Source organism: Megascapheus bottae, chromosome 5 (assembly GCF_031878675.1).
Source record: "Megascapheus bottae isolate mThoBot1 chromosome 5, mThoBot2.hap1, whole genome shotgun sequence".
Lineage (NCBI taxonomy): Eukaryota > Metazoa > Chordata > Mammalia > Rodentia > Geomyidae > Megascapheus > Megascapheus bottae.
In genome coordinates, this window is record NC_143513.1 from 18,712,779 (window position 1) to 18,740,392 (window position 27,614).

Consider the following 27,614-nt stretch of genomic DNA (forward strand, 5'->3'; position numbering starts at 1 on the left):
GTATATTTCAACTTTCCTTAAATGTAATACCCTCCATGGGAGCTGACTTGGGTTGGAAGGACAGAATGGGGGTAAAAATGGGTAGGTTGTCTTTGTCATCCCATGACAGGCTTTTTGGTGTACAGGTTGTTCAACTTGATGAACTGTTGGCTGTGCGACACTCTGTCTTTGTGGTTGGAAACGCAGGCACAGGGAAGAGTAAGGTACAGTAAATGGCTTGGGATCATACCTGCTTATGATGACTCTCGGTGCTATGGAGTTTCTTTACTGAACCACATGGTGTGGTGGGGTTAGAATTTGAGACACCAGTATCACTGATCAGTTGATGGCATTGGCTTCCAATTGGATGAGATAAATTGAACATTGTGTTCACTTAGAGAAAGGAAGTCAAGATGGAGATGAACAGGCCCCAGAGTAGAGAATTTATATACCAGTGTAAGTGCCAGCTCACTTGGTACCCCTCCCAATAATGCATTTACACCTGCATTCTTCAATCACAGCTGAAAATAAGGAGTGGCAGGAATGAACTACTATCTGGTTGGCAAGCTTTTGTAGGTGCTACCCACATTGATCACAATTATTTCATCTTCTCCAAGTCATCCAGACTCTTTCCCATATCATTAAGAAAAACACAAATATTTGCCTCCGGTACTCCCTCAGAAACATAGCTCTCCATTGGGCCCAAATAAAACATGAAAAGGAGGTGGAAAACCCCCATTTTTTTGAGGTCCCTATTATCTGCTGTGCCACATGCAATGTGTGTGGTTTTCCCTGCACAATGATGATGTGCCATGGGTGTTATTATGCCTCATTTTTAGTTCCCTGCTTGGTTTTGTTTGGCTTTTCTGACAGTCCTGGCAACATACTTATTTTCTTGGTTGGCAGATGGTAGAGGCAGAACTGCATGCATTACAATTCGGGATGCTTGGGCATAAACATGCTTCATAGCCAACAACTAAAAATAATCTGAATGGGTGTATGAGTTGTAGAGCATAGAACGGATGTCTGAGTTTAGAACGTATCAGGCTTCAGAGCTGAACCAAAGGGGACCGATGGCCAAGGGAGGATCTGAATGGAGATGTTTCTGGTGAAAAATGGAATAACTAAAATATTAAAGTTGATAACTGATAGACCTGTAATTATTTTGCTAGAGAAAGTTTTAGATGTAGGCCATGGTTCATGGAAGGATAAAATTCTATAATTTGTAGGAGATTAATGGTTTCTAAAAATGTATGCTAATATTCCTAAGGCATTTAATTTCCTTCATCCCTATACCTAGTCTGTTCTGTTCAATATGAACTTTTAAGCTGATGAAACCATGGTATTTATCAGCTTGTTTTCATTGAGAAGGATTTGGTCATTTCTTAGCCTTCAAAACCTTGCCAATTGGGCAAGCTGGTAACTATTTCAAACAAAAGCCCTAAGTCAGGTGGTACTTACCTGTAATCCTGAACACAAGCAGGAGGATCCTAGACTGAGGCTAGCTTTCCAGAAGATTCTATTTGACCCTGTTTCACATGTGACATTCTGGATTGGATGTTGTTATGGAGAACATCGAAGGTGTTGTTGATGTTTACCAGGGTGGCTGGTGTCCACCTACCAGAAGCTCCTCTGCTTCCGAGTCAGGACCATTTCCTGCTAAATGTCTCCACAGCACAGTCTCTCTGGATTCCAAAGCTGGAGTTGATGGGTATCATGAGCATATCATTGGCACCACTTGATCTCTTATAGAATATACACTTCTAGCAACCACCCCATCTAATTAGAAGGTCAAAGCTTGGGTTGGACAGACTGTAATAACTCACTCTGGGCAATTCTGGTGGACCAGCTTGGGGATACCTGATGTAAATGCTTCAGGCAGGGTGACTTTACAGACAGACACAGTGTCTGTTTACATCCTGACCTTCACATTGTAAATCTGGAGTAGAAAGTGACTTTCTCCTGTCTTAGAAGCTCAGAGTTGGGTAAGCTGATTCTGCCTCTCTCTGGTTTTTAGGGCTCAGCTTTTCAAGATGACAGTGGAAGTGCCAGGTCTCTTTAGGTCCATTGTCAGCCTTCACACTCATGCTATACCTTATCCTGTAGTGAACAGGGAAAACCCTTGGGAAAGCTTTCCGTTTGCTTTTGGCATGTATTGACATTACTTTTCTTGGCTCCCTCTTTGCCTTCTTCAGATTCTACGAACACTGAACCGAACCTATATGAACATGAAGCAGAAGCCAGTTTGGAATGACTTAAATCCCAAAGCTGTGACTGCAGACGAACTCTTCGGAGTCATACATCATGCCACCCGAGAATGGAAAGATGGCAAGTCCTAGCTCCTCTTCTGATAAGCTTCTTGTCCTCCTCAGAAAGCCATTTTTTAAATATAAGCCAGTTTTCATCATCATAGGTGGACTGCTTGTGGGTTGGACTTGTTAGAAATAGAGCAGATCACAGCAGTGTAGACCACATTATAAATTCGATTGAGGTTTCAGGAAGTAACTTGATTTGCATTGAGCAGATCTAGCCTCCCAGCTGTGTGTTTTATAGCAGGGGAGAAGTCAATGCAAGTGTTTCTAAAGTATCTGACAGAACCTATCAGCGAGGTTCACACAGGCATCCTTCTCCATGTCAGGGACAGAAGTCAGTGGGGTGTATTTTCCTGCCCTGTTGGTTCGGGCTGAACACTCGCAATTCAGAAATCTGTAATGCTCTGAAATCAGAATGATTTTAACAATAGGTATTGGATTTCAGAACATTCCAGATTCCTGACATGTTTCGATTAGGGATGTAGATATTTCCAAATACTTTGAAAGCTAAAAAGAGAAAACAAAAAGATGTCAAAGCAGAAGCAGTTCTGGTCCCAAGGATTTTGGCTGTAGGGACACTCAACCTATTTTTACAGATAACTAGGCACCTTTGTGGAAAGCACCAAGACTCTACATTGCAGTTAACTCCCTCCTCTTGACATTGTCCTGGGACTATCCCCTCTGACACCCTGTCTTCCTACAGCTCATATTCTAAAAAGAAGTGTGAACATGGCCCACAGCTCCCCACCATGTTCTCCACTGCACTGCCTGTGAGAAAAGAGGCAGTAAAGGCAAGTGCCAGTGGCTCACATCTGTAGTAGCTCCTCAGGAGGCTGAGATCTGAGAATCACAGTTCCAAGCCAGACTAGGCAGGCAAGTTCAGGAGACTTTTTCTCCAATAACCTACCCAAAAAAGCTAAAAGTATAGCTGTGGCTCATGTGGTAGTGTGCTAGCCTTGAGCTAAAGCAGCATAGGGACAGTACCTAGGCCTCAGTTTAAGCCCCAAGACAAGGCAAAAAAGAGGCAATAAAATTGCTTTTATTTACTTAACAAATGAAATTGATTTATCTAGTTAATAGAAGACCTGACAGGAGGAATGCAAGTTTGGTTTACAAGTACCTAGCACTCTTTACTTCGTAGGTCTCTTCTCCTTCATCCTGCGAGAGCAAGCCAATCTCCTGCATGATGGGCCCAAGTGGATAGTGCTGGATGGAGACATTGACCCCATGTGGATCGAGTCCCTGAACACTGTTATGGATGATAACAAGGTGAGTCACATTGCAACGCTGGGACTTACAACAGTCCTGACTATGTTCTGAGATTTGCCCAGCCATCAGCATTGATTCCAGTCTTTATGCATCAACCTGGAGTTCTTTCTATCACCACTACTTTAACCAGTGACATTGTCCTGATGCTTCTCCTAATGTCATGGTTCAAGAATTTAAGGGATTGTATTCTTTCTGTCTGAGAATTTAGCCACTTTCCGTGAGAGTGAGATAGAGCACAGTGTCTGGTTTGCACATCTGACCATTTTCTAAGAGTTAGGCACAAATGACATCCTAGTTTCCTGTTAAATATAGAATAGTTAGAGAATAGTGTCTCAGATGTGTGATAACCACTGAGATTTAGATATGGAGCGCAGTCATTCTGAAGGCTACAAGTGATGTTGAAATGTGTTCTAGCACATTCTACTGTAGTCAATCTGACATTTCTAGCAAAAAAAATTGCAGGATGATAACATAAGAGCTTGAGATACTCAACATGAAGTTCCCGGAATTTGGGTGGGAGGAATGAGCAAAGGGGGTCCCTTCCACACAGAATCGTCAGCTACACAACTTAGCAGTGTTGTGCACATAAGGATATTGCTCAGTAGCAAATAGAGGTCTGGGTCTACAAATGCCCCTGAGATCCCACACTGCAACTGATAACACACGGCCTCAGGTTGTAAAGGAGATTCTTTCCTGTGGTACCCAGCCCGTAGCCTGTAATCCACTTATATTTGACTGAGTGATCATCACCACAGCTATTTCAAAGTCATCTTTCACTAGTCCACTTAGGGGATTTCCGCCTTGAGGAAATCACCTCAGGGATGAACTCAGCCCCCTGCTTCTCACCTTCTAGTCACTGGGGATAGGGCCTGCCAAGAGGGGTGGGGAGTTCACCGGAGTTCCACTCCTCAAGTAGTGACCATCATGCTGCCCCATCCAGGTGCTGACCCTGGCCAGCAATGAGCGGGTGGCCCTCACGCCCTCCATGAGGCTTCTGTTTGAGATCCACCATTTGAGGACTGCCACCCCAGCCACTGTCTCCAGAGCGGGGATTCTCTATGTGAACCCACAAGATCTGGGCTGGAACCCGTGAGTATTTCCTTTCTGCTAATGAAGTTCAAAAAAGAAATATACATACCATAAATTTCACCATTTGATCATTTTTTAGTTTCCTTGGGATCAAAATACACTGACGTTGTGTAACTCTCCAGCCATAGAACCTTTTTAACTTTCTCGACTGAAAGTATTATCTTTGAGGTAGCAGTAGCCTATCCCTCCCTCTCCAGAGTGCTGGCTCTGCCCCTGAAATTGATTGTTCTAGGCACCTTGGATAAATAGAAGAATAGGGCACTTGTCCTTTTGTGATGAGCTTCATTCACTTTGTGGACCATGTTGAATGATTATGTTGTAACACATGTCACAGTTCTCTTCCTTTTATGAGGTGTATGTATATACCACATTGAGTTGTCCATTCATCAGTAGCTGAGAGAGATGATCACCACACCATTGTCTTCCATCACCAACCCAAAGATGTTCTCTCACATTGTCGCATGTAACTAGACTATCTCTGAAAACCATTCCTCTTAGACTTGAAAATTTTTTGCTAGTCATTTATATACCTAACCACAGTATAATATACTTGTTTACAAAAACCTATCATGTAGTCTTGTGAATAGCAAAGAAAGCTTTTTATAAAATAATCATCTTCCCTTAACTTCTGATACCTACACTGCAAAATCTGATTTGCTTAAAGCACGGTATAGTCCCAGTGTGATGGCTCACTCTTGTAATCCCAGATACTCAAAGGAGACCAATGGCAGCTCAGCCAAAAGTTAATGAGATAGCATCACCTCAAATAAGCCAGAAATGGTTCTCTTTACATTTAATCCTACTTATTTAGGAAGACATAGGAAGATTATAAACTGAGGTTAGCCCTGGACAAAAATATGAAAGCAAATCAGTAAAACCTATTTAAGTGCAAAAAAAAAAGGCATGTGGATAAAGGAGGAGAGTACCTGCCTAGCAAAACCCCAGTAATTCCAAGAAAAAAGACACATCATAGCCAGGACTGCTATGCATGCTTTGCTCCTGTGTAGGCTGTTAAGTGTATTTTTTAACAGTGCTTCCTCCTGAATCAGAGCGTTGAGTAATTATTTTTTATTTAGCTCTGCAGTTATTGGTAAGTAGCTCACTAGTATGTCAGTTAGTTGTAAATCTCAAATTAATATTTTATAGGCATCTGACTTATACAAATAAATCTATCAGAGCACAGGCCACCACTGCAGAGTCCTCTGTTGTAAACGTGGAGAAGGAAGACATTTGAGAGAGTCTCTATGGGGTTATCACCTCTGTATTTGTAACCACTTTCTCGTTCCTAAATAATGGATGCCATGATGAATCAAGACAAATGCCAAGCTACTTGTATAATGAAGACCTCCACCAGGAACATAGTCCAGTCCTCAGAATTACTGCCAGGTCCCAGGAATGGCCTCTTACTCTCTAGTATTCCTGCCTTCTAAGCATTAGCAAAAATTGCTTTTGTCTTTTTATTAAGGAAACATAGCGAAGAAGATGGATTTTCAAAGGGCCACTGCCACACCTGTAATCCCAGCTACTCGGGGGCTGAGTTCCTGAGGATCTCAGTTCAATCCCAGCAGGGAAGTTCATGAGACACTTACCTACAGTTAACCAACAAAAGGCCAGCTGTGAAGCTGCGGCTCAAGTGGAAGAGTGCCAGTCTTGAGCAGGAAAAGGGATGCTGCCCAGACCTGGAGTTTTGAGTTCTAGTACTGGCACAAAAGAATAAAATAAAAATATCTGCTGCTTGCAAAGTTGAGTGAACCCATGGCCCAAGGCGCTGCAAGCTATGTAGTATGAGCTGTGATGGAAGTTCTGCATGTCAAACCCATGTTCTGTAAAATAGTCTCTTGGTTGCTTTTCAGGTATGTGGCCAGCTGGATAGAGAGGAGGCGGCACCAATCAGAAAAGGCCAATTTAACCATTCTTTTTGATAAATACATCCCTGCATGCTTGGATAAGCTGAGAAGTAGCTTCAAGGCCATCACCACAATTCCAGAGAATAGCCTGCTGCAGGTTCGTCTCAGTGACCCCGTCCTACATGCTGGTGCTGCTGGGGCTTGACCAACACAACACAAGGGTTCACTTGCTGAAAGGAGATGGGAAGAGGCTGGGCATGGTGTCACACACCTGTAATCCCAACTACTCAGGAGGTGAAGATTGGGAGAATCAAGATTCAAGGACAGTCTGGGGAAAAAGTTAGACTCCATCTCAATTAAAGAGGTGTTTCATGTCTATAATCTCAGCTATGCAGAAAATTGGAGTTGGGAGAAACTGAAAACTCAGGCTAGCCAAGAAAGTAAAATAAAATACTTTCCAGAATAATAGCTAAAGCAAGCAAAGCTGGAGATATGGTTTTATTGGTAGAACATGCGTCTACAAAGCATGAGGTTATGGGTTCAAACCCCAGTACTGCCACAAAAGAGGAGAGACAGGAGGGACAAAGGGGAGGGAAGAAAATGGAGGAGGATAAGGGAATTGTAAGTTTGTTCCAACCTTCCTGTCTCAGCCCTCCTACGCCCTGGACTCTTGAGAACTCCTAGCACACTATCAGACTATGTTGTCATTTGGGTTCTTTGAATTATTTCTTTCTCTTAAGACTGTGAACTAAAGGACTAAAGCCATGTTGTATTCATTTTTCTGTTCTCCCGGGGGATTTATGTTGTTCAAGCCTTCAGTTGGTGCCAGATAGGTGTTGGAGGAATTATTGTGTCCTTCTGAGTATTCTGGAAAGAATGGGAGCAAAATTACTAAAGTCATTTCTTTTTCTAGGTCCTATGGACTTGCCCAGCAAGGGTACTTGGTGTGTTTGAGTAAAAATCTGTGCAATTAGATGCTGGCTCAATTGTAAGAAAACCTCTCTGCATTCTGCTATTCATGCCCCCCTACCCGCAGGCTTCTCTATTTGACATAGTCTCTAAGGCATGTCCCTGTGCGTGAATCATTCAGAGAAGTCCAGCGCTCATTTGATTTCTGGTCCTCCCCCATGAGGCAGCTGGGAAGCGGGAAGGCTCTGTGACTCATTGTCATAGAAGCAAATGAAAATAACTTGAGAAAACGTAGAAAGGAAACAGGGGATCACAGTGGCAGCATGAAGAAGAAAGAAACTGACCTCAACCCTCACAGTCCTACTTTACAAAACATTTTACCCTCTGAAACCCTTGCTTTTTCCTGTAGGAGCAAAATTGGCTTCTTTGCCCTTTGTTACCATTAAGTAACTATGTGAACAAATTTGTTGGAAGTGAAATTAGAGTCAAGTATAATAGGAAAGGAAAGTTCAGGGTTTTTTTTGGGGGGGGAGGGTAATTCACACACCAATTAAGTAAACGATAGTATTCAGCAGTAATTATCTGAGGTATAATTTATTTCTGAAAGCAGGTCTGAATTTATTCATAATGAATTAATTATGGGGTTAGCCTAATTAGACTTCCTCTGGTGTAAGACTTGTAAACGCCTGCTCGAGTTCTTCCTCGAGTTGTCTTGTGTATTTGTGTGATTCTTTGGGGGGTGTGAACTTTTTCATTCAAGAATAGTGTGAAATAGGTCAGTAGGAATTAATATGACTTTTGCTCTCCCTAGTAGTTGGAAAAAGCATTTAATTTTGAGCTCCTTTCAAGCTACTGTTTTGTAAAGGAAGTCTGTTGTCTATATTTCCTTGTTAAGTACAGGAGTTTGAGGCCAAGATGATTGTACAAAGGAATAATTTGCAATGACTACCTTAAGAATGAATACACTGTTCATTCCCCTATATAAGAAACTTCTTGAAGTTTGGAAAGTATAGGAACTCTTTCAGGATTTAACCAGGGCTTTAGTCATTGTTCAATCAAAGTGTTTTTTAAGAAATGGGAGAGAAAAGGGAATTGTAAACTGTAGTGGAGTGATTAGCTCCGAAAATTAGAGACCCTTTGGTCTTTTAAACTTTTATTGATTTATTTTTTGTGCATCAGGGATTTTGAACTTGGATCCTGGGAGCTATCCCTGAGCTCTTCTAATCCACTCTACCACTTTGAGACACAGTGCTGGTTTGCTGGGGGTTAATAGTAGATAAGAACCTCTCCTGGACTTTCCTGCCCAGGCTGGCCTTGAACTGTGATCCTCACATCTCAGCCTCCTGAGTAGCTAGGATTACAGGCATAATCAGCCTGGTTTTGAGCTTTTATTTTAAATATTCCCCAGAACAACATGGTTTAAAAGCAGCAAATTTATCTTTAGGGCTTTGCACCATTTTCTTGTGTATGAATATGCTGTTACTGGGACTTGAATTCAGGGTCTCGTGCTTTCCCTTGGCTTTTTGCTTACCACTAAAGCTCTGCCATTTGACTCATTTTTAGCTGGTTAATTGGATATGAATCACACGAAGATCTAGATTCTGCATTTGAGAAAACACTATTTTTGTCTTTCCAAGTATGGCTTAGAAAGTGGAGGTGTGGCTTAAATGACAGAGCACTAGCTAAAGTAAAAATGCCAAGCAAGAGCCCTGAGTATTAGCATGCATGCACATACACAATTCTGGCTTAATTTGATGATCTCTAATTCCACCCATTTTCCAAATGACGTAATTTTCTTTTTCTTCATGGCTGAATAATACTCCATTGTATGTAAATACTACATTTTCTTTAGCCATCCATCAGTGAATGGGCACTTAGGCTAACTATAAAAGCATCTATTGTGAATTATGCTACAATAAGGTGTGCAGGTTAACCAAAGGAAGAATCCCATGGACCTTTCTGCTTGGGTTGGCTTCAAACTGAAATCCTCAGATCCCAGCCTCCTCAGTAGCTAAGATTATAGAAATGAGCCACTGATACCCTTGCCATGCAGTACTTTTCTTGATTAAAAACTGGTGAGTTTTAACCAAAAGACTATGTCACATTACCACCCTGGTACCATAGCAGAAACAAAAAGAGGTTAGTCACTTCTTTTCATGGAAAGGCCCACACACATTCCAGTGTGGAAAGGTATGAAGATCTAGAGTCTCCTCCAACTACAGGACAAGAATCTATTATAAATTTATGTCTGGGACAGTGGTTACTAAGGAGACATGCATTTGTGTTTGTTACTGGTTGTGATCTCCTATTGTAACCCTACCATAATTGCACCTCAGTCTTGCCAAGATTGCCATGAACATGAGTTGTTAGGACAGCACAGAGCAAGGCCATTTCTCCTACAGGGGATGAGGGTTGTGTTCCTAATGAGCGTTGTCTGAAGGCTTAAGTTTTTGTTTTTTGTTTTTTGTTTTTTTTTTTTGCCAGTCCTGGGCTTGAGCTCAGGGCCTGAGCACTGTCCTTGGACTTTCTCAAGGCTAGAGCTCTACCACTTGAGCCTCCGCACCACTTCTGGCTTTTTTCTATGTATGTGGTACCGAGGAATCGAACCCGGGTCTTCATGCATGCTAGGCAAGCACTTTAACCACTAGGCCAAACTCTTGGCCCCAGAAGGCTTAAGTTTTGTCTGATGTTCAAATAGGTCCCAGGCTAGGAGGCTCCAGTCCAGCTTTCTAAATATATGATAAAAAGTGGAGGAAATGGCTGCCCCAGTCCTAACAGAAATGAGTTACCATCTGGTGGAATGTTAGCTATGCCAAAGCTACTATGGAGTGGCACTCATGAAGAAAGATGTCTTCAGGATGGCTTTAAGTGAGAAAGGAGGCTGTAGAATACTATATTCACATAATTTCTAATTGACATATAGTGAATAGGGATATTTTGTGTGCACATGTACCAGTATTGGGGCTCAAACTTGGGGCCTGGTTACTATCCCTGAGTTCTTTTGCCCAAGGCTGAGCCACCCTTCCACTTCTGGCTTTTTAGTAGTACACTGGAGATAAGAGTCATACAAACTGTCCTGCTCCAGGCTTCAAACTGAGATCTTCAGACCTCAGCCCCCTGAGTAGCTGGGATTACAGGAATGAACCATTGGCACACAGCGAAATATTCTTTTTTTTGTTCTTTTTTTCTGTATATTTCAGGTTTATCCAATGATTGTTATTCAAATCATTTAACTTTTTGTAAATATTTATAGTCTTTCTTTTGTTTGGCTGGTCCTGGGGATTGAACTCAGGGCTTGGACATTGTCCCTAAGCTTCTTTTTGCTCAAGGCTAATGGTTTACTACTTGAGCTACCGCACCACTTCCAGATTTTTCTGAGTAGTCTATTGAAGATAAGAATGTCATGGACTTTTCTGCTTGAGTTAGCTTCAAACTGTAATCCTCAGATCTTAGCTTCGTGAGTAGCTAGGATTACAGTGTGAACCACTGGTGCCCCGCCTCTATAGTTTTTATGTTACCAGGTATGACCTTCCTGGCAGACATTTGCAAATGATAGAAACAAATTTTTCATTTTCATGTACAAATGGAAAAACTTGTGGCCAAGAATGGCAACATGCCTGCAATCCTAGCCACCTGGTAGGAGGATTGTAAATTCAAGGCAAGCTTGGCTACTTAATGAGAACCTGAGTCTAGCAAATAAATTAACAAGTAAACGACCAAACAAATAGCTGGATACTATTCATATGGTTTAAAAAATGATTGATTTGGGTACTAGGTACTTTGATACCCAAAGCAGTAATTTTTGTCTCTTCCAATCTAGCAAATTTGCAAAATTTTGAGAAGTTGTATAATCTCTTAAGGATCCAGTACAGTTGACAAAAAAAGTCCTGTGATAGCAGGGCACAGACAGCTCAGGCCTATACTCCTAGCTACTCAAGAGGCTGAGACCTGAAGATCAAGGTTTGAAGCCAGCCCAGGCAGGAAAGTCCATCTGACTCTTTATCTTCAATTAACCAGCAAAAAGCTAGAAATAGACTGGTGGCTCAAGTGTTAGAGCACTAGCCTTGAACAAAAAAGCTCAGGGACATCTCTCAGGCTTTGAATACAAGGCTCTTCACTGCACATGTGCGCGCGCGCACACACACACACGTACACACGTACACATACACATTGAATCTTCTGCAGTATTTAAAAGCTGTCCTTTTCTGTTTATAGACTATCTGCACACTTTTGGAGTGCCTGTTGACTCCTGAAAATGTTCCTCCTGACAGCCCTAAGGAGGTGTATGAAGCCTACTTTGTCTTCACCTGTGTCTGGGCGTTTGGAGGTGCCCTGCCCCAGGACCAGGTAGGCCTGGGACTGGCATACCCAACTGGTAATGCTGGGTTGGGGCTTATAATATGTGATTGAGTCTTACTATTATGGGATGGTCTTCTGATCTCTCTTGAGCCTGGGCATCGTGCAGGCAGTCCCATACCTCTCATCTGTCAGAGCTTCTGAGCTCTCCATCTCCACGTGGAGCATCACCTTTGAGGCCCATCCCTGTGCACCCAACATGCACCTCTTCCTCTACCCCGCCCCCAGCATTCCTCTCTCCTTATCCTGTCGTCCACCCCCAGGGTCACATTCCTCCCTTCTGCTCTGGGGTATTGCTTCTGCTTTCTTTTATACTACATGCTCACAGATACTTCTTTTTGAGTTAACATACATTTGTGACATAAGGTTTCATTTGAATGAGCTCATTCATTTTTATCATATTTCCATTGCTTCTACCCTTTTTCAAACTGCATTGGGTGAATTTCATTATTGTATATAATATCAATATATAATATACACATTATATATTAGTATATAGTAATGTATACTATACACACACACGTACATATATACATGGAAGAATACTACCATACCATTCAGTATTCCCCTATTTCCCCTCTTCCCTCCCACCGATCCCCTCCTATACAGGCTTTTACCTGCATGTCCCATTACCATTGTCATTATTTCCATCACTGGTATAAGTTACAAAGTAGCTGTTGAGTCTGTTCTCTCAACAACCCTGCAGTTTTACTTCAGGAGCAAAGTATCTTAGAGGTCCTAGGCTTTTACAATGTCTTAGTCTGCTCAAGCAGTGATTCCAGATGCCCTAGCTGAGAAGATTTCAATAGAAATGATTCTCATCATGCAGAGACTGGAGGGCCAGGATGAGGGGCCAGCAAGTGTGGGTTCTGGTGAGAACTGCCTTTTTGGCTTGCACATGGCTTCTTCCTCACTGCTCACGTGTACTGAGGAAAACAACCCTATCTCTGGTTTCTTCATAATGGTGCTCCATCCATCTTGATGGTCCACCTTCATAACTTTTTCCAAATCCAGTCATCCCCCAGCATCCATCTCCAGTGCTGTCCACTGGTGTGGAGCTTCCATGCATGAACTAGCGAGCTGGAGCTTTGCTCTGCAGCAGTGTAGCTTTCAAATGTCTATCCTCGCCTCCTGCCCTTGCTCTTCAAGTCTTCTCGCAGACTGTTCCCAAGTGGGCATTCATGACCCCAGTCAACCCAGGTGGGGCCATTGTTTGCACTCCTCTCTCTCTCTCTCTCTCTGTCTCTCTCTCTCTGTCTCTCTCTCTCTGTCTCTCTCTCTCTGTCTCTCTCTCTCTGTCTCTGTCTCTCTCTCTGTCTCTCTCTGTCTTATTGGTCCCCAGACTTAAGCTTAGGGCCTGGGCACAGTTCTTGAGCTTCTTTTGCTCAGGGGAAGTGCTCTACCACTTGAGCCACAGCTTTACTGGCCTTTTCTGTGACTAACCGTAGATAAGAGTCTCACGAACAGGCTTTGAATCATGATCCTCAGATCTCAGCCTCCAGTAGCTAGGATTATAGGTGTGAGCTACTGGTGCCTAGTGGGACCCCTACTTTTCATGGCTCTCTCCTTCAGTCTGCAGGGAATTTCCATGGCTTTGGGTATGGTGGAAACACTTGAGAAAAAGCTTGCATATGCTCAGATACACCGAAACACACATACATACGTATGCACATTCACCTTGCCCACATGTTTGTACACACATCCATCATATGTATTATGTACTCACATACACATTTATATACATATATACGCAGTCATATACTCTCATACACTTATACACACTCAAACATGCGTATATGCATATACAATCACATGCTCAATTACACATACATCTCACATGTGTATATACATACTCATACACACTCACATGTATATAAATACACATGCACACATACCTACATCCATGTATGTACACACTAACAATATACACTCACACTCAATGCATACATACACACAGACACAGGGAAAGAATGGGTCCAGTTCTTACCATTCACCTGGAGCTGTAGATTTGTCTCATGAAATTTCTATAATGATTCTTTTTCTCAAGTATTCTCATTGTGTGGATGACACTACTGTTCCCCTGGTAGGAACAGTGCAGCAAAGTTCCCACCCTCCTTTGAGCTCCAAAGGCTTCACCCCACGTGACCTCTTGTCACCATAGTGTCCCACCAGGCTTCCTTCTTAATGTTAAGAACAGATGAGTATGTATTTTACACGGGGATCACAACCCTCTAATACCTTTCCAGGTATAAATAACAGAATGTCCTCAGAAGGCATCACAGCCATGAGTGGCTGGTGTTTCTGCTGGGTCATTGCTCTGGAGCCTAAATTAGTGGCTAATGTGGTCTGTGGGTTAGTTCTGCCTCTGGTCACTAGGTTATCATAACTCATATCTATAAATACACGTGGCCACTTCATAGCCTTATGGATCTTATTTCAGCCTGTGTCAGAAGCCAAATATCTTCCCATGATGGACACAATCTCCTCAGAGCAGCTGCTGCTGCTGCTTGGAAGGAGAGTCAAGTGTGGGTAGCTGCTGGGGCTGGTCCTGAAGGTATGGTTTATATGTATGTGAGGCTCTTCCCCACAGAGGCCAGGGTCAGATCTCCAACCCACATCATGTTGTGGCTCTTCTTGAGCATCTTTTGCAAGCCTAAAAACCAGGAAAGAGGAGGACAGCTGAGACAGTTCCCCTCTGGATGTAACTCCTCCCCCATCTCCCTGGAATTTCCTAAACTTTCACTTCCCTGCTCCCTGCAGCCCTGCCCTGGGTTCCCTAAGCTGAGCAAAACCAACCACCTTCCACTCCCTTCCACTCTTTCTGCATTAATACTCATTGTTATCTGTTGTCAGGGGGGTTAGAAACATGATTTGAAAAAGACAAAAAATGGCCTGCAGATTGCCATTTAAGTCAGCACATCAAGTTCTCCAGAGATGTGCTTGGGGCCTTACAAAGGTCATATTATTCAATCTTCGCAAACGATAAGAACCTATATGGGTACAGTTACTCTTCTTTTAGAAATAGGGAGCAAAAGCTTAGGTAAGTGACTTATCCTGCTAAAGTCCCCATAGCTAACCAGTGTCTGAGCCAGGGTCAAACTGATGGGTCAGAACCTTGTAAATGAATTGCCCAGGCCATTGCAAACAGTCTGCAAAGTGCATCTGCCCATTCCCTGAAAACCATCATTTCTCACTTAGCTTCTGAAGTCGCTTCCATTTTCCCCAGGATTCACTGTCCACACAGAGATCAGAGTGATTTCTTAAAATATAAATTGAGTCACATGATTTACTCACAGTTTAAAATACAGACAGGCTCCTATTGCCTTAAAGATAGAAGCAAAGTAGGTTTCTGAAGGAGACAATATTGATGAAGATAGATTGTACTCATCCATTGATAATGTTGAATTGAAACCCCTTTGTTCAACTACATAAAGATAAGGAAACAAAAGCTACAATTAGACATTTTCGTGTTATTTACAAGTATCTAGGCCTGACCCTGCCTTTTCTCTCCTACCCTGGTGGCACTGGCCAATGTCTCAAACACACCAAGTTCTTACAGGTCACAGGCTGGGCCCTTTCTTGAGTTGTCTGCTTCGGGATCTGAAGGTCACTGCTTTGAATGTCCAGTTAAAGAAGGTCAACCCTGTGGCTCTTGCTCACAGGCAATTACTGCTGAGGCAGAGGCTCTGTTTTCTTCTCTACTGAAACAAATATGTTTTATTTTGAATGAATTGAGGAATCAGGAATTTGTCACCAAAATTATTTTGGTGATACAGTTTTTAGGTGAAGCATTTTTTTCCCTATTGGAATGATAGGGCGTATTTCCCTGTTGAAATGATAGAGTATGTTTCTTCTTATTAACACTGATACTTCGTTGAAAACAATTTTCACTCTGTTTTATTTTAATGTGGTCTATTTTACTGTGAGAATGGATATTTGAGAGAACATATTTTGTTCTTATTGACCTGATCGTTAAACTTGATCACATGTTTTTAATAATAGGTTTATTTCTTCTTTTAATTTTATTTTTGCCAGTCCTGGGCTTGGGCACAGGGCCTGAGCATTGTCCTTCGGCTTTCTCAAGGCTAGAGCTCTACCACTTGAGCAATAGCACCACTTCTGGCTTTTTTTCTATGTATGTGGTACCAAGGAATCGAACCCAGGTCTTGGTGCATCTTAGGCAAGCACCCTACCATGAGGCCAAACTCCCAGCCCCTATAATATACATAATATAGTATACATAATTTTAGTTCTCATCCAGTTTCTTTGTAGTGACTTACCTTTTTGATAAAAATGTTCTTTAGTATATAATTGATAATGCTAAGCTTTTATAAGTTTTTTAAAATTATCTTTAGTTGTGCATTGGAGTTTCAGTTCAGTGTGTCTGAATAAGTACAGTGCATCTTGATTAATGTCAGCCTTTCATCATTCTCCCTATCTCTCCCAACCCTGTCCATCCCCTCAAGTTATGGCTCCATTTTCAAATCTGTGCATTGAACGTTGTGCCTGTATTCACCACCAGTTTTGATGTAAAGTAGAACTAACGGATATTGTTTAAGAAGAATGGTGCCTGGTGATTGATAGTCTTTGAATTAGTCAGAACACATTGTTATGGTTTGGCTTAAGGCCAGATTTTAAACGGTGATAAAATATTCCAGTGACCAATCTAAAAATAATTTAAATGAGCCCAACCTCATGAGCCCATAAATGGTAACATGTCATAGCTGATTTGCCGGTCTACCTGCAGCTGTTCACCTGTCGTTACTTGGGAGTACCCTAGACCAGCACTTAGAGAGGGCCACAATCTGAGGACATGGGGACAGCTAAGTAAAAGCATGAGTTGGGAAAAATGAGAACTGAAGTCTGGCAGTAGACATATATACACACAGTTCTAGAGTTTACCAAAATTGATTAGGCCAGGCCATCTTATGGCTGTGGGAGAGGCTGGCCAAGGTATCCTATGGAAGTAGGAATCACTAAGCCCAGCCATGAGTTGAATATAGCCAGGGACAGGCTGTCCTATGGGTTTAGATTAATACTGACACTCACAAGCTGCTTTTCTTTCTCTGTTTTCTGACATCCTAGTCTAGCAACAAGGGGTTTGAACTCTCATTAGGTAAGAGTCCAGAGAGCTTGTGTGCTGCCTCTGTACATTCTCTGAGGACAAGATTTGGTCTTTTTAGGTTTTTCAGCCAGATGTCTTGGCTTCTTCCTGCTGGAAGCCAAGCACTTTCCATTCTCCACCACTACCTCTGTGTGGGATATAGGATTTAGAATGTTTCCATAATGATTTGTAGGAGGCCAAACTTTGGTGGCTCATACCTATAATCTTAGCTACTCATGAGGCTGAGATCTGAGGATAGAGGTTCAAAAACCAATCCAAACAGTAAAATCTATGAGACTCTTCTAATTAATCACCAAAAAGCCAGAATTGGGTCTGTGGCTCAAGTGACAGAGCATCAGCAAAACAAAAGCCTAGAGATAGCACCCAGACCCTGAGTTTATGCCCCAGGACTGGAACACACAGGGACTGGAACACACAGAGACAGGGCCAGGAGGCCATGAACTTGGAATAAAGCATGGTGTTAAAGTTGAATAATGTTGCCAGGCTTGTTAATAATACTGCCAGCCTTCTTATTTTCCTCATGTTTCCACCATTTGGTGCAAACCTTGGTTAAAAATCTACACCAGCATAGATAACCACTGTCCTGTCTTTCTTAGTACAGAAATTTGTGTCATGGCATCGTTAAATTGAAAACCTGAGGGGTGATCAAAAACTCAACTTGACCTTGGTTCCAGGTGATTGTTTCTGTATACATGTACTGCATGGCCATAGGCCAGTGACAGATCATCCTATATGGTAGGATTGCTCACTATAACCATCCATCTATCCATCTGTCTGTCTGACGAGTTCCTCCATAATCTGGGGTTTTATTTGTGATTTGGCTCTGCGCCTTGGAGGCACCATGTTAAGCAGGGTTTGGAGATTTCATAATTACTTTCAGTGTATAAGTAAGCATTTCTCTTGGTCTCTAGCTCTCCAGTTGTCAAGCTGACTTCAGTCGGTGGTGGCATAAAGAGATGAAAGCAGTGAAGTTTCCATCCCAGGGAACCATCTTTGATTACTATCTAGACCATGAGACCAAGAAATTCTTGCCTTGGGCTGACAAAGTTCCCCAGTTCACTATGGATGCAGATGCGCCTCTCCAGGTAGGTGTATAGAACTGTGCCAATTTCAACCTTTCTTTCAGAGAGTTTTACCTTCATTCTTAACAGACGGAGAAATCTTTGTGTTGACCTGTTTCACATATAGCAAAAATTCTTAGTGAGCTGGCTTTTTTTTTTTGTGGGTCATGGGACTTGAACTCTGGGTCTGAGCACTGTCCCTGAGCTCTTCAGCTTAAGGCTACCCCTGGAGCCACAGCCCCACTTCCTGTTTTCTAGAGATTAATTGGAGATAAGAGTCTCTCTGACTTTAGTGCCCAGGCTGGCTTTGAACCTCGATCCTCAGATCTCAGCCTTCTGAATAGCTAGGATTACAGGCATAAACCACCTTTTTCTAGAGTGAATTATTCTTTATCATCTTATTCCACCATAGCCTTATTTCCTATTATATTTCATTCCGAAAAACATTTTTTGCCCATATCATAGCTTGAAGTCAAGACCTCAAGCTCTCATCTGACTTACTTGTGCATGCCTGGCACCCTACCACTTAAGTCATGCCTCAAGCTTGGCCTTTTGCTAGCTATGGACAGCTGTGGTCTAAATCCACCAAATCTCAACTTTGTGAGTAGGACTACTGGCATGACCCACCAGCTATTAAAATCATCTTGATTGATTTTGAACTTACTTTAAATAGAATTATGTGAACAGTGTAGATAATTTCTTCTGTATCAGCAACCAGACAGCATCAAATAAGAGAAAACCCACAGTATTTATTTCCATAGGTTGAGTCTAGAAGCTCAAATTGGATACCACAAACAGGTATTTACTTACCATGAGTCTAGAAGTCCAAGTTCAAAGTGTTAAAGGGGTTGGGTTCATTCTGAGGGCTGTGAGACTCTCCCTCTTAGCTGCTGGCATTTATCAACGCCTTGGTGTTCTTGGCCTGACTCGAGTCTTCACCTTTTTCCCTAAGTGTGTTGATGTTTTCAAATCTGTCTCCTCTGCTTATGTTAGTTTGTTAGAATTACTATGACAAGGTATGATTCACGGAGTGGCTGAAGCAGTAGAAAGATGTTCTGTCATAGGTCTGGGGGCTGTAAGTCTGCAAGCATCATGTGTCCTAAGGCCTGCCTTCTTAGCTTACCTCTCACTGTGTTCCACATGGTTTTCTCTGTGTGTGACTCCTTGGATACTACTTCCTCCTGTGCCCCAATTTTCTCTTCTCACAAGGCCATCAGTTACATTGAATTAGGTCCAATCCTAGTGGCCTCATTTTAACTTGTGCATCTCTTAAAGGCCCTGTTTCCAAATTCACACACCAGAGCACTAAGAGTTAAGGCTTCAGCATAGAAATTTTAGAAAAGACAAAACTCAGCTCATATACATGCTGCCCTCTAGACTTTCTGAATCCTATGTCCTTCTAGCCTGAAAAAGCCATTTACTTGTCCTGCGGGCCAAAAGTCTTACCCCATTGTAGCATCAACTCCAAGTTCTAAATCAATATATCTAATATCTTAGAATGCAAGTTTTGGTACCACTTGATACACAATTTGCACTGAGACAAAATTATTTCCCAACCTTAAAATCAGAGAAGTTATTTCTTGCAAAAAATGTAGTAGGGTACAGCGATAGGATAGACATTTTATTCTAAACAGGAGAAAGCAAAAAGTACCCACAGGACCTCGAATTTCAAAGTCTGGTAGAGAAAATCAATTACATTGTTCCTATATGAGAATAATCCTCTTTGGCTTCGTGTTGTTCTCTGGGCCCACTCAGGTGGCAGTGTTGCCCCTTGAACCTGATGTGGCAACTACACCCCTATGGCCCCATCTAGCCCTCCTGGCTCTGAGGCAGTCCTGGCACACTGAGATCATAGATATGTGTTAATTCTCTGGAACTGAGGAGAAGATCACCTTATCCTGTGCCTTGTGTGTCCATAATAGCAGTGATAGTGACTCAGGAGGCTGATACCTGAGGATTGTGGTTCAAAGTCAGCCCAGCTATGAAAGTCTGAGAGTCTTATCTCCAATTAACTACCAGAAAACCAGAAGTGGAGCTATGACTCAGAGTGGTAGAACCACTTGCCTTGTGCACAAAAGCTGAGTAACAGACTAAATAAATAAAGAATAAAAAATTAAACTGTGGCTCAAAGTCTGCTGAAGCAGAAAAGTCTAACTCTGTGTCTCCAAAATGACCTGGCAAAAAGCCAGGCTGGAGTTGTGGTTCAAATGGAGCACTAGTACGCAGACAAGTCAAATGAGAAAGTAAAACCTTGAATTTAAGCACCGGCACAAGAAAAAATAAAAATTGAAGAGAATCTGGACTAGGACTATTTTGTGTGGCACAGAACAGTCTGCCTTTCAGGAGGCCTGCAATATCACTGAGTTCAAAGGCAACTTTCAGATAAGTGTTAATACGACAAAAATTGTAGTGATCCATAAAATACTCAGCTGAGGGCTGAGAGTGTGGTAGCATGCTTTCCTAGCATGCACATAGCCCTGGATTCAATTCCTCAGTACCACATACACAGACAAAGCTGGAAATGGTGCTGTGGCTCAAATATAGTGCCCAAGCCCTGAGTTCAAGTCCTGGAACTAGAAAAAAAAGACAGTTCTGTTCAGCATACAATAATCAGCTTGGGAAGAATGCTATTCGCTTGTTTGTACTGCTTATGGAACAGTAGGATCCTAAAAGTGGTTCCCCAATCCCCTTTAAGTTTGATCACCAAGAAATACACCAAAGGACTGGGAGTTTGGCCTACTGGTAGAGTGCTTGCCTAGCATTCACAGAGACCTGGATTCAATTCCTTGGTGTACCACACACATAGAAAAAGCGAGAAGTGGTTCTGTGGCTCAAGTGGTAGGGTGCCAGCCTTGAGAAAGCCCAAGTACAGTGCTCAGGCACCGAGTTCAAGCCCCAAGACTGGCAAAAAAAAAAAAGGAAATACACCCAAATGTTAACTGTCTACTATAGTAATCATTGAGTAAAATTTGATTTTCTGTCTTCATCTATTATCCTCTGTCTTCATCTTAGATTTTAATCTGTGTTCCTTGAGTCTAAATTTTATTTATCCATGTTCATTTTATTCTCTAAACTATTTCAAATCCCTTGTGAAATAGTACTCAATATGAAAAAATAAGTAGCCAATTTTCAAAGTATAAGATGTAAGCTTTAGATTGTGTAGAGTTTTTGCTAAAAGGTGTAGCCAGCCCTTTTTGCTTTTGTTTATTTTTTCAGATAGGGTCTCCTGCTTTTGCTGCGACTTGGTTAGTTTTGCCTTGAACTTCAAGGCAGTGCATATGGAGTTCCAAATATGTCTTCAATTTGTGAACACTCCACTGCAAAGTCACTGTTGTCCCTTAAACGGGTCTGTTTCCACTCTAGCATGGATTTCATTTCCCTGGGCCAAGGCATTGCTCCAAATCTCATTCACTTCACATGTGGCATGATGTTTCAGGTGTTCAGTCAGCTGCTTAAGAGTGAAGGACACCTGGTTGCATGCCACTGTGTTCCTTGGTGTCTAAGAACAGGTTGAGGACAGGGTGGTGGTGGGGTACATGAAGTAGTTGTCTTCCTTTGGCTATGGCACTGGGATGCCTCCATTGGTCCCTGAGGCTGTGTTGTCTGAATTCAGAATCAAGTGGATTCTATCTTCCTGGATGTTAAATCGGGCTGAAAGCTCTTCGGATCTCAATTTTCAAGTGACCATGTGAAATTTGTGTGTGTGTCTGTGTGTCTGTGTGTGTCTTTGTGTCTTTCCTACACACATTGTTTTTTTTTTTTTTTTTCCTCCCTCAGACTGTTCTGGTTCACACAGCAGAGACAACTCGTGTTAGGTACTTCACCGAGTTATTGCTTAAGAAAGGAAAACCTCTCATGCTAGTAGGAAATGCAGGAGTTGGGAAAACAGCATTTGTGCGTGACACGCTTGCCAGTCTCTCTGCAGATTATATAGTGTCGTGGGTACCTTTCAACTACTACACCACATCCGCGGCCTTGCAGGGTAAGCACATGTCCATTCCCAGACCAGAAAGGAGAGCAGCAGATGCTAAGGCTGGAGCCAGCATACAGCCCAGAGAACACTGCTTCTCCTACATTATCCACAGCTTGCTCAGTTCTTAGCTGGATTTTTACTTCTTGTTATTCTGGGTAAACAGACTTTTTCATTGTTACTGTGAATTTAGATTTTTATTTTATATATGATGGTACTTTGATTATTACTCTTTAAAACGGCTTGAATTCAAGGCTTGGGCATTGAGTTTGTTTGTTTTTTCTCAAGGGTAGCACTCTACCACTTGAGCTACAGCTCTACTTACGGCTTCTTTTGTAGTTAATCAGAGATAAGAGACATAGATTTCCATGCCCATGATGGTTTTGAACTACAATCTGCAGATCTCCACTTCCTGAGTAGCTAGGATTACAGGCATGAGCCACCAGTTCTGGCTTCCATCCTCTATATTATGTTACCTCCAAATCACTTGGTTACTTTTACTTGATTTCATGAAGCCAAACACTGTGCAGGTAAAACTGAATGAAAGGACTGACTTAGAACAAATACATTAAATCTGTATTGAGGTTAATAACAGAACAAAAATTAATTAAATCTCAAAAATAGTATTTAAGAATAAGTATAAAATAGTTGAATAAATGTCAATATCCTCAATAGAAGCACAAGGTCTGGGGCTTTCTCACAGTCAGGAGGTATGTGGAAGTGGCCTGGGATGCAGAGGGGAACTATGTGAAAGCTGATGTTGGCAGCCACAGGGTTAGACTGAAAGGAAGACAGTAAAACTCTAGTCTTGGTTGCTTATTGAAACTGTTGAATTTCTCTGAATATAGGTTCCTGCAAGAGGGAGTGTGTGCTCTGTGTGTGTGTGTGTGTGTGTGTGTATGTGTGTGATTTTCTTACCTGTATCAGTGAAGAATAATACTAAACTTTCTTACATGTTCATATCAACTCAGCCAACAGTGACTTTCTGGAATTTTTAAACAATGTATCTTTATGTGTGAAGTATCTAGAAGCAAAGACAGCACTATTTAACTCATTTCTTTAGCAAATACTATGTTCATCAGACCATGTGCTGGGCATATGTTTTTGCTATGGTGGTAGTCATTCATAGACATGAAAGAAAGAATCCTCTTAAGACTTGTAAATGAAGAATTAGGCTATGATTCGGCAGCTGAAGAAATGATGTAGCTATGATATGAATGGACCTAGCTCATTTGCAGCAGGGTTGTAGTTATCAACAAGATTTAGAGATAGCTTATTAAAATGAGAACTAGAAAGAGCTCAAGTTGTCCACATGCTTTTGAACACTTGCTGAGGTGGTGTGAGTACAAGCTAGCTTTAGGATAGAGGGGTCAGCTTAAGCACACGTTGGAGAGAGGAAAAGTGTAGAACATATTTGATGAGCTGACAAGTGATATTTGATACCAGGGGACAAATGAATCAAGAGGAAAGGAATTTAAAGACAGAGATATTACATTCTGCTAGTCATGTGTAGACAGAATGTATATTTATTTCAGGAATCCTTGAGAAACCTCTAGAGAAAAAAGCTGGTCGCAACTATGGTCCAGCAGGGAAGAAAAAACTGATTTATTTCATTGATGACATGAACATGCCTGAAGTGGACTCCTACGGGACTGCCCAGCCTCACACTCTGATTCGACAGCACATTGATTACGGACACTGGTAGGCAATTCCCTCTATTTCTCTCCTCCAATCTGATTACGATAATAGATGAACATTTCCTGTAGTACCTTGGGATTTACTTTGTATTCATTTTGGATTGCATTATGTACTTCAGAGATTTGGTAGGAAAGTAACCTAGAGAGAAAGAAACATAACTATCCCGAAAATATGTCCTTTTTTTTTTTAAAGAAGAATGAACTCTCAATAAATTGCTCATACAAAGCTTAGCCTTGTGGAGAATGTAAGCATTTGATTGTATTGAACTTTCTAGTCCGTGACTTCAAACACAGGACAGGCTCCACCCACTGAGTCTTATTGTGGGTACAAGACTTTTGTATTCAGAAAGAGAATTTCATTCTCTCTTCCATTGGAGAATCAATGAGCCAGTAGTAGTTTCTATTGATTGAGCTTCAGAACTTGATCCTGGCATCTTGGGAGCTCTGTCACCTTCAGATTTCTGATGCCTCCCCACCCACAAATATGATTGACAAGTTTAACCTCAAGGTCAGACCATAATTGATGATGGAATTGTTTATGAACTTGCAGGTTGCATTGTTTTTGTGTCTTAGTTTTGGAATTGAACTTGCTCTTTTCTGTCCTTCAGGTATGATAGACAGAAGGTGGTGCTTAAAGAGATCCACAACTGTCAGTATGTGGCCTGCATGAATCCCATGGTGGGCAGCTTCACAATCAACCCGAGGCTGCAGGTAGGGCCTGCAGCTCTGCACTCTGCCAGACCCCTCAGATGCCACTCTTGACATGCTATCTCTTGTTTCTTAATGCTTCAGAGTCCAAAGTAAGATTTCCACTGGACATTTAGATTGGCATATAAGCTTTTGTTTCTTACTCATAATTAATTTCTGAGTAAATTTGAGTTGTGAGCAAAATTAACTGAAAGTGCTCCTTTTAGTCTCTCATCTCCCCACCCCACCAACATTATTTCATTTGGTAGAGTCTCACATTAGTTATAATTGCTGAGGTAATCATGTGTGTGTATACTGAGGTAAGAATGTGCTTGCTCTCCATCTTCTTTGGAGAAATGTCTGTTGCAGCCTCCTGCCCATTTTTGAATCAAGATTGTATTGTTAAATTTGAGGACCTTTCTGTATTCTGGACATTAGTTTATTAAGCAATAAACTTTTTACTGTCTCCATAATCTTGCCATAACTATTTGAATGTTATATCATTAGAATCATGTGGTACAAATACTGTTTTAGATGGCTTCTTCCACTTGGCTTGACATCTCACTAAATGGCTTGATCATTTCTTAGTGTATGTATGTGTGCACGTGAATATGCATGAACGTACATGCATGCTAATACTGCCACCTGCCAGATCATTTCTCTAAATCATAGGAACTGATTCATTGAACACATATAGTGTATTCATTCCCCTACTGAAACCAGCCTGGTTGCTTTTGAATTTTGGCAGTAAGGCACAAAGCTGTTATAAACATATAGACATAATGTTTTCCTGTGTATAGTTTTAGAATAGTGTGACACCAACCTGCCCGCCCACCTCCAACCCACCAGAGGCAGCAGCACCCAGCAGTTGCCTTCTCCCTGTCTAAAATCAGTTGGGATGAGCTATATGACTATACATCTTGGGTCCCAGATTGAATGTCTGTGGGTTGACTGTTAGCTAATCTAGCATGGTATTGACTGCAGAGATGGACCAGCTGTGCTTTTTGTGAATCTCTACCTTGATAAACCTTTCAGAGTGCCTAGAAAGTCCAGGGGCTTAAGAAAACAGGTGCAGACATGCAGGACTGATGGTGACTACAGAGTCACCTTCCACACCTCAGTCATGTCACTTGGACAAGCCTTGGTCAAAGTGAAAAAGTGCTTCAAAGTTCCATGGCTATGGGGCCGGATACTGGGAGGAGCCACATTTTGCAATGTTCTGGTATTCCTATTTGCTTACTTCCTTTGCTTGTTTTTTCAGAGACATTTCACAGTGTTTGCATTCAACTTTCCCTCCGTGGATGCACTAACCACCATCTACAGCCACATCTATAGCTTCCATTTGCAGCAGCAAGTGTTTGGTCCATCAGTTCTCAAAAGTGGCCCCTCTTTGGTCCAGGCAACAATAGCGATCCATCAGATGATGACAAAGAACTTCTTACCAACTGCCATTAAATTCCACTACATCTTTAACCTGAGAGACCTGTCAAGTGTCTTCCAGGTACCTTCACTGCTCTGCTCTATGAAATGCTTCTCAAGTAAAGGAGTCATTACGGCAAATGTTAATGCTATTCATGTATAGAATTTAGCAGTTGTTTTTGTGTTTTATTTTATACTCTGAAGTAAATAACTTTTTTATTTCTTTCCAAAGGCAAAAGCAATGGAAGGGCACAAGAACCAAACACTAGAGTTTCCTGTATGAGATCACTCGTGCCCTCTTGACTTGATTATTTCCAAATAGTTCCACCTGTTAGTAACATATACTACAGTGAAGATGAAGTTTTAGTACATGAAATCCAGAGGCATGTGAACCATAGGAGGAATAGAAGCAAATGAAGAAATTTGGGCCAGGCACTGGTGGCTTATGCCTGTAGTCCTAGCTACTCAGGAGGCTGAGATCTGAGGATTATGGTTAAGGGCCATAATGGACGAAAGTCCATGAGACTCTTATGTCTAGTTAACCACCAGAAAATCCAAAGTGGTGCTGTAGCTCAAGTGGTAGAGCATTAGCCTTGAGCTAAAGAGCTCAGGGACAGTGCCGGACCCAGCGTTCAAGCCCCACATCAACAACAAGAAGAAAGAAACAGAAGGAAATACAAGGAAGGAAGGAAAAGAAGGAAGGAAGGAAGAAAGGAGAAAAAAGAAATTTTGCCCAGTAGATGGAGTGGGTGCTTTTTGTATTGGGTGCCAAATAAGACAAGCAATTGGTCATGCTTTGCATAAAGCATTTGTGTGTGATTTTATGCACATAATAGAAGAAAACAGAAAAATTTTGGTTTGATTCTGAAAATTGCCTTGCCTTGCTTACCTGGCATGTTTGTCACCTTGCTGTTACTGTAAGGAATTCCTGAGATGGTCACGTTTGAAGCAGAAAGATTGGTTTCTGGTTTTGGAGGTTTTAGTCTGTGACTAATGGACTCTATTGCTTTGGCCTGCGGTAGCACATTGTGCTTGACAGAGGTGCATGGTAGACCAAACTGTTCACCTCATGTTTTGGTAGGTGGGTGTGTGGAGGGAGGGGGGAGAAAGAGAGAAGATTAAAAGAGAGAACAAGGGGGCTGGGAGTTTGACCTAGTAGTAGAGTGCTTGCTTAGCATTTACAAAGACCAGGTTCAATTACTTGGAAAAAGCCAGAAGTAGTGCTGTGGCTTACATGGTAGAGCTCTAGTTTGAGAAAGCCCAAGGACAGTGCTCAGGCCCTGAGTTCAAGACAGGACTGGCAATAAATAAATAAATAAATAAATAAATAAATAAATAAATAAATGAGTGAATATGAGAGAGAGGAAGAAAGAGAAAAGGAGTCAGGTCCTTTCAAAGGCACTCCCCCAGTGGAACCTAAAGTCCTCCCACTAGACCCCATATCTTAAAGATAGCACTGCCTCCTTCATAGTACTACCTGGTAACACAACCTTCACTGTGTTGACATTGGGGGAACATTCCAGACCCAAACAATAGCAGGCAAGATGGTCAGTATTTATTACTAAGTTATAAGAGAATTCTAAGTCTGGAACTCCTTAAAATGGGTACTAAGTGATTACCATGTACTGTCAATATAATTGGAAGGTTATTTCTTATTGTCTCTCGGTCAGGGAGATAAGTAGGAAAGCTTCCCAGGACATATTTGTGTCTGTACAACTTTTCTTAGGATCATTCCAACATCTGCCACAAAACCATAGCATTAGACAATAGCTTGTTAATAACATGGCCCATTTCCTTTCATGTCTCTATTTGTAGCACCTTCCAGAAAGACTGTGCTTAATGAAGTGTTGTTTAAAAGCTGAGTTTTTATAATGGTAGACTATCAGAAGGTAAA

General features: G+C 41.8%; 1 protein-coding gene across 1 annotated transcript in view; it reads left to right on the forward strand.

Annotated features, from left to right (window-relative positions):
* Nucleotides 1-27,614, forward strand: part of Dnah11 (dynein axonemal heavy chain 11) — a 261,208-nt gene that overhangs the window by 115,658 nt on the left and 117,936 nt on the right. Inside the window, exons 39-49 of the mRNA XM_090332210.1 lie at nucleotides 126-203; nucleotides 2,175-2,307; nucleotides 3,433-3,560; nucleotides 4,501-4,649; nucleotides 6,503-6,653; nucleotides 11,621-11,752; nucleotides 17,798-17,971; nucleotides 21,725-21,929; nucleotides 23,453-23,618; nucleotides 24,223-24,325; nucleotides 25,563-25,802. Of these exons, the coding sequence (XP_090188336.1) occupies nucleotides 126-203; nucleotides 2,175-2,307; nucleotides 3,433-3,560; nucleotides 4,501-4,649; nucleotides 6,503-6,653; nucleotides 11,621-11,752; nucleotides 17,798-17,971; nucleotides 21,725-21,929; nucleotides 23,453-23,618; nucleotides 24,223-24,325; nucleotides 25,563-25,802 (1,659 nt within the window). The remainder of the gene's footprint in view (nucleotides 1-125; nucleotides 204-2,174; nucleotides 2,308-3,432; nucleotides 3,561-4,500; nucleotides 4,650-6,502; nucleotides 6,654-11,620; nucleotides 11,753-17,797; nucleotides 17,972-21,724; nucleotides 21,930-23,452; nucleotides 23,619-24,222; nucleotides 24,326-25,562; nucleotides 25,803-27,614) is intronic.